Source organism: Lonchura striata, chromosome 6 (assembly GCF_046129695.1).
Source record: "Lonchura striata isolate bLonStr1 chromosome 6, bLonStr1.mat, whole genome shotgun sequence".
NCBI lineage: Eukaryota > Metazoa > Chordata > Aves > Passeriformes > Estrildidae > Lonchura > Lonchura striata.
Genome location: NC_134608.1, coordinates 36,328,422 through 36,340,499, shown reverse-complemented (window position 1 = coordinate 36,340,499; position 12,078 = coordinate 36,328,422). Strand labels below are relative to the sequence as shown.

At 41.8% G+C, this 12,078-nt stretch overlaps 1 protein-coding gene across 1 annotated transcript in view; it reads left to right on the top strand.

Moving 5' to 3' along the window:
• Window positions 1–404: 404 nt before the first annotated feature.
• CAPN3 (calpain 3) overlaps window positions 405–12,078 on the top strand; it is a 28,438-nt gene continuing 16,764 nt past the window's right edge. The window contains exons 1-8 of the mRNA XM_021533511.2: window positions 405–1,009; window positions 6,676–6,745; window positions 7,215–7,333; window positions 7,934–8,067; window positions 8,477–8,645; window positions 9,207–9,347; window positions 11,050–11,133; window positions 11,479–11,564. Coding sequence (XP_021389186.1) covers window positions 719–1,009; window positions 6,676–6,745; window positions 7,215–7,333; window positions 7,934–8,067; window positions 8,477–8,645; window positions 9,207–9,347; window positions 11,050–11,133; window positions 11,479–11,564 — 1,094 coding nt within the window. The 5' untranslated portion in view covers window positions 405–718. The remainder of the gene's footprint in view (window positions 1,010–6,675; window positions 6,746–7,214; window positions 7,334–7,933; window positions 8,068–8,476; window positions 8,646–9,206; window positions 9,348–11,049; window positions 11,134–11,478; window positions 11,565–12,078) is intronic.

The following is a 12,078-nucleotide window of genomic DNA, read 5'->3' as shown; positions in this document are numbered from 1 at the left end:
CAAACCTAACTGGCGGGTGACCTGACCTCAGTAGCACTTTTTCACCATTAGAAGTGTCTTCTGATCATCTTCTCTAGTAGTAAAAAATTGTCTATATCTTTTCTGCCACAAAGGGTCAAAACAAGTCAAGTACAACAGTTCTTTCAGTAGTGTCAGGACCATTTCCTGGCAGTACTTTGTACATAACGTTCCCAAGCCAGCAGGTTTAGCTTCCAGTTTCATAGTTCCCTCTACTTAAGGAAAAGATGAACTGCTTGCACAAGGAGTCAGCCCACACACAGAGCCCATCCCAGGAGCATGCCTGGCCTCAGCACAAGCTGCGCAGAAGACTGACACTCACTAATGCCCCCCTCTCATTTTCCCACTCTCTTTGCCTGCAGTTATTTTTAGATTTCACAGTTAAAGCTTGTCCCTTCTGGACGCTTACATGCACAGGACAGCACACACACATGCTGTAGATACAACTCAGATACAGGAGCGAGCCAACTCCTGGGATCATCTTGTTCCACATCAAGCAACAAATTACAATTTCTGATGACAAAATACTATCCCTTAAGAGGATGCAAAACCACATGGAGTTGTCTGGCTTGCAAGTTTGACTAGAAGGCTTTCAACAGACAGAAAAAACGGTTTGCAGGGCAACTTCCTCTTTTCTGAAATTTCCTTCTAGTTTGCAAGATCCTGCTGTCTTTCAGCATTTGCTGTCAGCCTGATTCCCATGCCGACCGCCATCAATGCAGTGGTGGCTCAGCAAACGGCTGCTGGGTCGATCCCCAGCACCGCTGCTGGCACTACAGAGGGGGCAGGAGGGGGCACAGGGGGCATTTATTCTGCCATTATAAGTCGCAATCAGCCCATTATCCACGTAAAGGAGAAGACCTATGAAGAGCTTCACAAGAAGTGCCTGGAGAAAAACATTCTCTATGAAGATCCTGATTTCCCACCAAATGAGTCGTCCCTTTTCTACAGCCAGAAAAGCCCCGTCAAGTTTGAATGGAAAAGACCACGTGTAAGTAACATGTTTGCTGATTGTCTTTTTCTGTAAATTGAAGTGTAGAACCTGAGCTTACTATTCTGCAGAAATTGTGTGTTGGAGAGGCAGGTGGAATATATTTCCTTAGAGCTTTCCTGAGAGACAATTAGCTAGGGCTGTGAAAGCTTAGGTAACGTGTATATAATGACTAAAATATAATAAAACAGAATGAAACAACAACAATAAAAGAGATGGGATTAAATATTTAGAAAGAGATACAGGAAATTGAATTTTCTTCTTGCATGGTTCACCTGGGATTTTCTTGTCTGAAAGTACCAAAGAAAATCTCTCCCCCTTCTGCAAAAAATTACTGGGTTTGCTGAGGCTTATTTTTTTTAACACTACCTTGTTTCACTTAAACTTTTATTTTGGTATTCTGCCATTTTTCTCATGTGTGAAAATAAAAGGACAGGTTATGGTCTGAGACATGCTCTTATTCCCTGCATGTTTATCCAACTTAACATGAATGTGGGTATTCTAATCACTATGAAGACCCACTCTTGGCTACTATTCCCATTGATTTTCCTATTTTGTGGGTAGTCCCCAGCCAGCCCTCCTCTTCTTTTTCGTCTTTTTTCCCCATCTCTCTCACTGGCAGAGGACTAACACCTCAGTTCCGAGCTGATTATCCCTCCTACTGCTGGGCAGCTGCTCCCCTGCAGCAAGGCAGCCTCTGGGACAGTGCCTTGGCCCCTGCCATCCTCTGTCTGACAGTGGGAGTGTTGGTCTGAGGAGCCTCCATAGCTCCTTCTCTTTGGCAGTTTTTGGTCACCTCTTTTATATTTGCCATACTACCCCTCAAATCTGTGCTTCAGGGGCAAAGGACCACGAGCTTTTGTGGGCAGCTCTTACAGATGTGGAGGAAGGCCACGTGCTTCTGTCACAGCAACAACTTGAGCAATGTAGAGTGATCAAAATGAGTCCCCCATATGCTGTGCCCTGTGCACTTGTGCCCTGTCACTCCTTCATCATCACCATGGCTGCATTAGCCTCTAGAAAAGTGTGTGAATGGCTTAAATGTAGCCCCAAGTCAATCATGTAAAGGGATGGAATTTCCCCCCTTTCTGCAGAGGGAAGTACAGCAGTACATGGATGAGTGGATGAGTACAGCAGTGGATGAGTGCCAGTATCCTGCACCAGACAGACCTCAAGTGTCATATTAGAAAGCATCAAAACAAAATAAATGCACAATGTAACCTCAGACTTGTCTTACATAAGTGTGCAGGCACAGATCAAGCCTTTTTTATTGGAGAGGTTCAGACCAGGGTCTTAATTTCAAAGACATTTCTTTAAGTCCCTCATGAATATCTAAGTTTGGACTTACTTATTATTAATGTAGTAGCCACAGGCTGGGGACCATGTAAGACTTAAAATACAATGTAAACTTCAAAGCCAAAGCTATCTGGGTTTTCTTGACACAGCCAAAACTTTATGAAGTCAAATGAATATGAAGGAGTAATACTGGCTAAAGAGTATTTTGCTAAGAGGTTAAAGCAATTATTTGAGCCCAACATACACTCAATTGCACAGGCCGTGTTTTGTAATAGTCTGTAAAAATATGGACAACTTCTGTTCTTGTTAAATTGCAATGGCTTTCCTCCTCCACCTCAAAGAAACAAAATACTTTAGCTTATAAAATTTACTCTTATAAAGTGGTAATTTTAATCACTTTGAAATCTAGGTTAATAGTTGAATAAAACTTGATAATGTAGTCTAAAAGAAAAAAAAACCTCACACTTCAGAATTCCTGAGAGGATATCCTAATGTGACCAGTCTAGATCCTTTCCCTGTGGCATTTTATGTGCCACATACCTCCAGACACAGCAAATAAACAAGTGATCAATGTGTTCTATGATCCCACTTAACACAGAGGGCTGGGAAATACCCAACCTATTCCTGACTCACTAGCTTCCTGAGTTACCTTAAGTCATGTCACCTCACCCATTTGTATCAAAGCCCCTCTACCCAGAGGTCAGGTCCTCCCCTGCCACCTCCCAAAATGCATGTCCTCTGCTGCTGCGAGGGCAGCGAATGCATGAGGACTGGCCTTGTCCCTTACCCACAGAAGGACAGGTGCTGTGCAGGGCAGCTGGTAGCCCTGGCATGGGGGCAGCAAAAAGGCATTTGTAATTCTACCCGGCTAGTGACTGCCCTGCCACGACATGAATGCACAGAGAAGAACTCCTCATACTCAATTCAGACAAAAGCAGATGAATGTTCCCCTGAGTAAAGTCTGTAAGATCTATCCCTCCAGTGTTTCTGTTTAGATACATGGAGGGAAAATTAAATCCCCCTCAGTTAATGCAAAATATTAAATTATTCACTCACCCACAGCAAGTAAGAGAAGCCCAAACAGCTGCTTACACCTACAAAAGGTTATATCCAGCTCATTGACTGGCTGTGCTTCTCACAGCTATGCTGCCAGTGGGAACTTCTCACAGCTGAGAGCAAGGATAAGGCCACTGATCTTTGAGAGCTGAGAAAAAGTCCATGTTATAACATAACACAGAATATTGAGAGGTCCTGCTGCAGTCCTGTTTGGATCTAATTACACCAGTGAAGGCTGGGAAAGGAAGGCTCTCGTGGGACATTGTGCTTTCAAATGCAACATTGTCATTCTCCTCGCTCACAGCCAAGTCACAACATAACCACCACATTCAATGACTTCCCCATGGTGATCCTCTCCATAGCCAGAAAATCACCAGGAGGAGCTTTCTTTTCATAATGAATACAAACAAAACCATGTCAACAAACTACTGTATTTTGCTTGAAATTATTTTGCTTGGAATTCAAAGTCAGATCATCTACTGCACACATGTGAAGCTGTTTGAATTTACTAATCACAAAATGTGTGCCTGTACAAGTTGTGCCACAAAGCAAAAATTGAAGTTAGTGCCACCAAGATAGAACTTTCAGATTAAGATAATCCAACTCAGAAGCTCTAAAACCAGCTTGGTGTCTGACATTGAGCTGTGCCTTGAAGTGTGCAGCACAGCCATTTAAAAGTATGGTCTAGACCACAAGAGACCAAGAGACAGTGAGGCTACAAATTGTCTTAGGCTGAAAAAGATCCTTCCTCTGTTTGACAGGATCAGTTTAGGGAATTTACTTAGAATGCCATAGTTTATTAATGGCAGTTTCTAAAGAAATGAATGCCTTTTGCTGCAGCAGTATAAGCTGACTGGCAAATTTCCTCCTGATACACAAGAAAAGCTAATGAAAATATAACAAAGGTCAAATGCCATTTTTAGTTGCATGCTGCCTTTGCATTTTCCAGTGCTCCCTTCCAACTGACTCGTAAATAATCTCTTCCCAGAATGCAATATGCACCACTACTAGGTTTTTCCTGGGATTCTTTGTTTTCCTTGCTGTAACTGACTCTTTGTAATGAAATTACAGTCTGAACTGGATCAACCCAGTGCAACACAAAGCTCTTTTGGATAGTACCAAGGCAGTCTCGAGGCACTCAGATCAGAGGAGGCTCTTTTCATCTAAAAGATGAACCACTGCCTCAAGGAAGTGCAGCCTCTTGGGATTTTCTGTGATAACTTGACCTAGGAGATGAAGAGCATCCCTTGCTCAGCCAGGACGACTGGAAGGACAGACCTGCCACCTGCATCCTGGACAACAGGTCGTTTCACTCTGCTGACTGAGTACTTCAGCCTTGGAAGACCTTGATACCTTTCTCTGCAACTTCAGCTGTACTCAGCAAACTAGTGCAGCTGGAGACGAACTAAGAAATTACAAATTAAAATCATATCCACAGTGTGCAAAACACACCTGGCCTCCATAAAGAAATACAAGAAAAGCATTTCTGTCATATCTAAACCAGACCATATGACAATTGCAATTCTCTCCTTTGCATTCCTTTACCAAGCATCCTACAAAACAAATGACCCCAAGATGAAACAAACAGCTCTGAGTAACACACTGGTGTACATTTAATATTTGGAAACAACTAGGGTGCACCTGACTACTATCAACTAAAATACAGCAGGCTGGATTTCAAAGCTAGTTACAATATGAGTAAGACTGAGCCAAAATACAATAATAGAGTTGGAAAAAACACAAAGCAAAAACCTGGCATCTCAGACTAGTTTTCAGCAGAACACCACAGCAATGTGAGGAAGAATATTTTCAAAAAGACAAGTCAGTGAAGAAAAGCATGAAGGCATCTCAAACATCTGCTTTGATAGAACTGGACCCCAACAGCTGACCAAGGCCCAAAATAATAGGACAATGCCACCATTTCTTCCCTCGAGGAAAGTAAAGTGTCTGCAGGGCTTGGTGGCAGGGTGGCAGAAGTTGGTCTCTCTGTCTGGCTATATGACTAATCTAAACACTCACATCAAAGCAACTCTTCTGATAACTGTGAAGGAGAAAAAAAGCGGGTTTTAGCCAAGCGAAACTATGAGACCTAAAACATGAGTCTGGGAAAGTCCAGGGCCACCCTGATGATATTAATAAAAAGCTTTAGGCTATAGAGATAGAATCAGCTGCCCTTGTGTGCTACCACATAAGCAATTGTCAGTTTTTCGTTCTGTCTCCTTCCCACTCTAGTCCCAACATCTTTCAACATATTGGGCTCTTGGACTATACTTTGTCTTCTTCCCCACTTGCAGCAGCTCAGAAGAGTGCTCCTCAGGTTGCAATATCTTTCTTTCCTTACCTGTATAAGAGATGTGTCCAGAAGTTGTGTCTTCTTATTCTTCTCCATACCAAGTATTTGAGTATGACTGATGGGATAAAGCAGGGACATTTTTCACTATGTAGGACAGGTTATGGCCACTACTTTTCTTGGTTTTTCCTCTACACTACAGTCTTTGTCCATTATAGAAATGGGCTATGTAAGCCTGCAATTGTCCCACCTCACTTGCTGCATTTTGCCTTCCCTCCCTGAAGAAACGTCTTAACTATTTATGCCTGTACAGCATCTTGTACCCATTCTGTTCTAGTATAAATACAGACAAACCCAATACATTCTGCAATGGGCAGTATGAAAGGAGACCCTCCTGTCCTCAGAGACAGATTCTATCTGTACACATTTTTGAATGCAGCATTGTCAATACTGCAACATGAAAAAAAGAATAAAATCTTTCAACCAGCAACTGATTATTTCTGGTAATTAAACATCTGATCCTTTAATTTTAAGAAGGAGTAATGCCAGTGGTGATTCCCAATGAAATGCATTCTTCAACCCTTTTAATGTCCCAGCATGCCAGTTACTGCAAATTGGACATAAGATAAATTTAAAATAATTTAGTCTTGTTCCCTGATGGTTGTTTTTTTTTATCTACTTGCTCTCCTGTCTCCTCCAATGTTTTGTTTTTTAATTACTGTGCAGAAAAAAAAAATCCCCAGTTCCTCTCCTTTCAGTGTGTTTTCACATTATAGTACAGAGGGAGCACTCCAGGCTCAATATTAGATCCTGTAGAAGCATGGGGAAAACTCTGACTGAAGTCTGGAACATCAAGATTCCAAAACATTTTCATAGCAAAACTCTGCAGATGAAAACTGTGAGAGAGGTTTTGATACCACAAGCTATCCTATAGGAAAATGTTCTAAAATTTACTTTACTTATGTGCTAAACAGGCATCATCATGCACGGTTTTCTTGCTCATTCATCTGTTTCTGTTTTGCAGGAAATCTGTGAGAATCCACGGTTTATTATTGGTGGAGCCAATAGAACAGATATCTGCCAAGGAGAATTAGGTACGAAATTCTTACTTCAACCTGCAGTTTTTAAAGCCTGAACCATGGTTTAGCTCTCACTTAGTTTTCTTTTGTTTCCAAGGTGATATCTGAAATCCTCTGTCTCAGTGATTCCTTTGCTCTGTAGCAAATTGTTGACATCTGCTTAGTAGCAATCTAGGCAAGAACTTTAGTGAAAAATTCACATAAAAAAGGGAATTCTTAATGCAGGTAACAGAGCTCATCAGATTTTAGGCTTTTTCTAAAGTACAGGGAATGTCATCTGTTTAGCCTGTGTGCACCTGGCCATGAACAATGCCCATGAGCATTTATACAGCACAAATAGATAAAGTGCTAAAGTACTGCAGAACACATGGAGAATCATGCTCTAACTGAGAATTAACATGACACTTTGCAATATCTAAGCTTTTCCCTTTGATTCTAGCTGCTCTCTCCCATCATTTTGTCTGCTGCATCTGCTCATTTACAGGTAACTGCTGGTTTCTGGCTGCCATTGCTTGCCTGACACTGAATAAAAAACTACTCTGTAGAGTCATACCTCACGACCAGTCCTTTATACAAAACTATGCTGGCATCTTTCACTTCCAGGTGAGTCGCTCCGCCTAGTGGAGAGCATTTACCCAAGGCTCAGCTCTTGGCATGCGTTTCCTCTTTCCCTACCCTTTGGAAACATGAGTGACAGCAGGGAGGAAAAGGGATTGAATTGCCTCACCCCAAACTCTTCTATCAGGGCAGTCACAGAAGGGCCAGCCAATAAAAGCAATTAGGGAGCATTAACCCAGCAAGAAAGCATTTGCAGATTGCAATGTGCTGGGTGTAAAGAGTACCAACAGGTGCCTGGTCCTGCCTCACTGCTCAGACGCAGCACTTCAGCCAGCACAGACACATGGGCACTGGGCAAGAGCAGCTGCTTTTAGGCCCACAAAGAGCTGCTCTGTCAAAACAAGTTCTCAAAGAACTTATTCGGAAAAGATTGTCAGCTTTCTACATTTCCTTTGGTTCTCTTAAGGAACTTCTTGCCCAGGGGAATTCAGTACTGCTGCCTCCCTCACAGTAGCCATCAGTTTTTGCCACATTATGGAGTAGTATATTTTCACATTTCTCCTCTATCAGCCTGACTTTTCAGCCAGGCTCCCTCTCCCTGCACCAAGTCAATCCGGTTGTTGTTTTCTGTTTGCCTTTGAGCAGTTCTGGCGCTATGGAAACTGGGTGGACGTCGTCATCGATGACTGCTTACCCACCTACAACAACCAGCTGGTCTTTACCAAGTCCTCCCAGCGCAACGAGTTCTGGAGCGCCCTCCTGGAGAAGGCCTATGCAAAGTAAAGCGAACCGCGGGGCTGTGCCCGGCTCCCCAGCAAGGCTCTGCCTGAGGCGGTGCTTACACCACTGCAGACAGCATTTAGAAGCACACAGAGAACATACCCGAATAGACCAATGCCTTTTCCCATGCCTTGGAGTTGTGGATGGGTTAAAGTGTGTTTTCTAGGAAGTTTTGCTATTAATTCAGAAATCTACATTTAATTTTCAGCTTATCTTTCTTTTTTTTTTTCTTTGTGTGAAGGTGGCATGCTTTAGAACTTTTAACTTGTGAGTTATCAGACAGATGGGTTGTGGGTTTTTAGTATGTGTGTTTACATAGCTGTAGTAATACACACACAAGATGGATATAAATATATAGATAGGTATCTATACCTGTGTAAAAGAACCTTTTCCTTTTCTCTTTTCAAGACTCCATGGGTCATATGAAGCTTTGAAGGGAGGCAACACCACTGAAGCTATGGAGGACTTCACTGGAGGAGTCACAGAGTTCTATGAGATAAAGGATGCCCCTAAAGATATCTATAAAATCATGAAACATGCCATTGACAGAGGATCCCTCATGGCCAGCTCCATTGATGTGAGTCCATGCAAACTTAGCACATTAAAAATGACAGAGGAGAGGAACCTCTTCATTTGTTACCAAATATATCTCACCTTTGGAACTGCTTGGTTTAGGCCATGTAGAAAACATCCATTTCTAGGAGATGGAGTCATCCTCCCTAGAGACTAACAAACAGTGAGTGCCAAAAGGGAAATAAACAGAAGTAGAACATGGACATGTAAAGAACAGGTGTAATCAGCAAAACCAGTACCCCTTCCTCCTCAAGAGCCTAACCCAGTGAAATAGGTTAGTATGAGGACGCTGCAACTCTGTTAAATCTTCATGAGAAAGATGTCAAGTGTGCAAATTAATATTTTATTGTCCTCATGGCTTCAGACTGTCTTCACTTATTGTAGTAAACTTAAAAGTTTAAAAATTAATTCTTTATGGAGTACCACACTTCAGTAAAGGTGGGAGAACAAACACTGCCATCGACCACTGTAGATAAGTATGGGCATAATGAGGGAAAAGAAAAGTAATCAGAGCTTTTATCACTCATCTTCCTCCATGACACTTTTCTTCCATTCTCTGTGCCAGGATGACCTAGGTTTTTCGTATGGATCAGCTCCTCGGAGCAACATTGGGGAACTGATTGCTCGCATGGTGAAGAATCAAGAAAATGCACAGATGACTCAGTCCACTGTAGACTACCAGGGGATGGAGGAGAGGCCAGCCTGGGTACGTCTCCTAAGCAGTTGACTTCAGAATGCTTTTATCTACAAACAGTTAGAGAAAAATATCACCTATGCTTTTAAATCCTTATTTGGTTTCACAGAATAACACTAATGAAATGTTCTTATGGTGTGCGCGTGTGTGTTAAAATACTTAAGTGCTTTCCAACACAATGACTGATACAAGAGGGCTTCATGATACTGAGGCATTAAAGTCTGTTGGCTTGTGACACAGGCTTATAATCTGCAGAACAAGAAAATTATTAGTGGATTTTATCAAGTCTCTTGCTTGAATAAGGTGGAGAGAAGGAAAAACTAAAATGCTAGAATAGAACAAGATCCTTGAGTGTGCATGGAATGTCAAAGAAAGAAAAAGCAAGCTCTGCATAGTTCTCATTCCAGCAAAAAAGCTCTTAGTGAACTTATTTTGGGACAGAGTGATTGCCCATTAATAGAGCAGAGTATGCTCCAGGGACATTCTTTTTTTTTTTTTCTGATTATTGCCAACAAAGTCCTCATTAAAAATTCCTAACAAGGAAAAGGAAAAACATGTGGAGTTTTATATGTGTGATGAAATAAAAAGTAACTCCAGCATATCCACGTAAGTATCTAGCAAAATAAAAAATCCCATACTGAACAACTTAGAAGCTTTCAAATTTATAGAGGGACATGTTGCTGCCTTCTCTGTGTCAGGCAGCTGTCATACCTTGCCCTTTAAGGAGCTGCATTTCCATGACAATGAAATTGAATCTCTTGTTTTACAGGGGTGTAGGGAAGAGTGGGAGAAAAACAAAACAAAATAACAAAGAAAAAGCCTCCACAATTACATCACTCAAAACTTTTGGTTGTGCAAACTTCCTTCTGCATTTGTAGCTGAAATAGCTGATTTTTTTCTCTGCTGACATCCATATTTGGTTCTTCCTAAAAGACTGAAATGGTGTCATTCTTTGGGAAAGACCAGAATGACTATTTTGTTTTGCAAGCATGGCTGTCCAAACCACCCATGTCTAGGGGAAGAATTTCCTCCTCAATGACTGTCTTCCAAAAGAAGATTGCAAAACTCTTTCTATACTTGTCGCCCCAGCAGCTGTTGTGCTGCTGGTTATTGCATATTCCTGAACCATCACCAAGAAAAAATCAGGACTCTTGATGGAAAGAGGCAGATGAAACACTTCCAAAATCTGGACTTTAAGAAGTTGTCCAGGTCACCAGAGGTTAATACTTAATTAATACTTAGTTAATACTGACAAGTAATAATGGCAAACAACATGAGAAGAAATGAAGAAAAAGGAAATAGGTTTGAGGTTATAGTATGAAAACAGAACACAGCATCCTAGAAAAGGCTGAACAGTCCTTCTAATACAAAAAGCTAATTATTTGATTAAGCATGCTATATCCTGCCATGTTCCAAGTGCAAAAAGCCATAGCCACCAAAAAAGGGGAAAAGATACTAGAAAATGTCCTTTCCAACTGATATTACCAACTTTTTCCATTTTTTCTTCATACTTCACTCCTTTCTAACCATCAATGTGAATTCTATGGGCACTTAGCTTGACAACTTTGACAAACACAAAAAGGACAACAAGGCAAAAAATCCTGTTAGCTGAACAGTGTCACCTTCCCTGTGAAAGCCCTGGTTGGCAGCCCTGCCCTCAAGAAGGCAGCTGAGCTTTGTGTGAGTCCCACGGGTGCTTCTCTCTGTCCAACAGACCATAGTGCCGATGCAGTACGAGACACGGATGTCCTGCGGGCTCGTCAAGGGGCACGCCTACTCCGTGACGGCCGTGGAAGAGGTACGTGCACCGCTCCCCTCCAGCTGCGCGCAGCTGCAGCCGCCGCACGGCAGCAAAGCCATGAGGGGCATGAAAAGCGAAACAAATGATGAGCTAAGGAAACAAAATTGTATTCAAATCAATTAAAATCTTGTGGACAAAGAAACCTATCCAAGTTTTGGCTCTCTGGGGAAACGCCCACTTGGGCAAGCATGACCATAAGCAGCCACCTCCTGGCCTTCCCACAGCCAAACCCAAGAAGATCAGGCTGGGGTGTGGCCAAGAAAAGCACCATCACTGAAGGGTGTAATGACAGGTGGAACACTTCCTTTTGAACCTATCTTGTTGCATTCTTTTTTCAATTAGACAGTATTTAAAGGTGAAAAAATACGCCTGGTAAGGCTGAGAAACCCCTGGGGCCAGGTGGAATGGAATGGAGCCTGGAGTGACAAGTGAGTAAAACACAGCTTCACATGATTTGAAAAAGAATTTGCAGCTTTATTGGCCTTTATGCAGCTTTTGCATAATCCTTATATTCAACGATGAGGTATCTGAATTGTCTTTGATGTTGATTGAGTTCTTAGCTGAAGTTGTAAAATAGAAAAGGATATCTAATAAGATGTTAAGAGAAGCTTTAATAAATGGAAATTAAGACAGAGCCGAGATTTAATGATGCACTAAATCTGATTTTACTGTCCATTTTCAAAACAAGATATGACAGTAGAAAAATCTTTTAAGTTATAAAAGAGCTGAATGAAGCAAGATGTCAGTGTTTTCCTCAAAGGAATTTCAATAGGTATGCCAGCAATGATAATCTGCAAACGCCTTTTTCTTCAAGCTAAGTAAAATTAACACAGTTCAGCAGATATTTGAGAGCTGCTAATAGGAATTCGAAGAGGAAGGCAGAGAGAAGAAGGACAATTGCTCCATTTATTTGGGCATGTGGAGAAGAGGTTAGCATTGAGA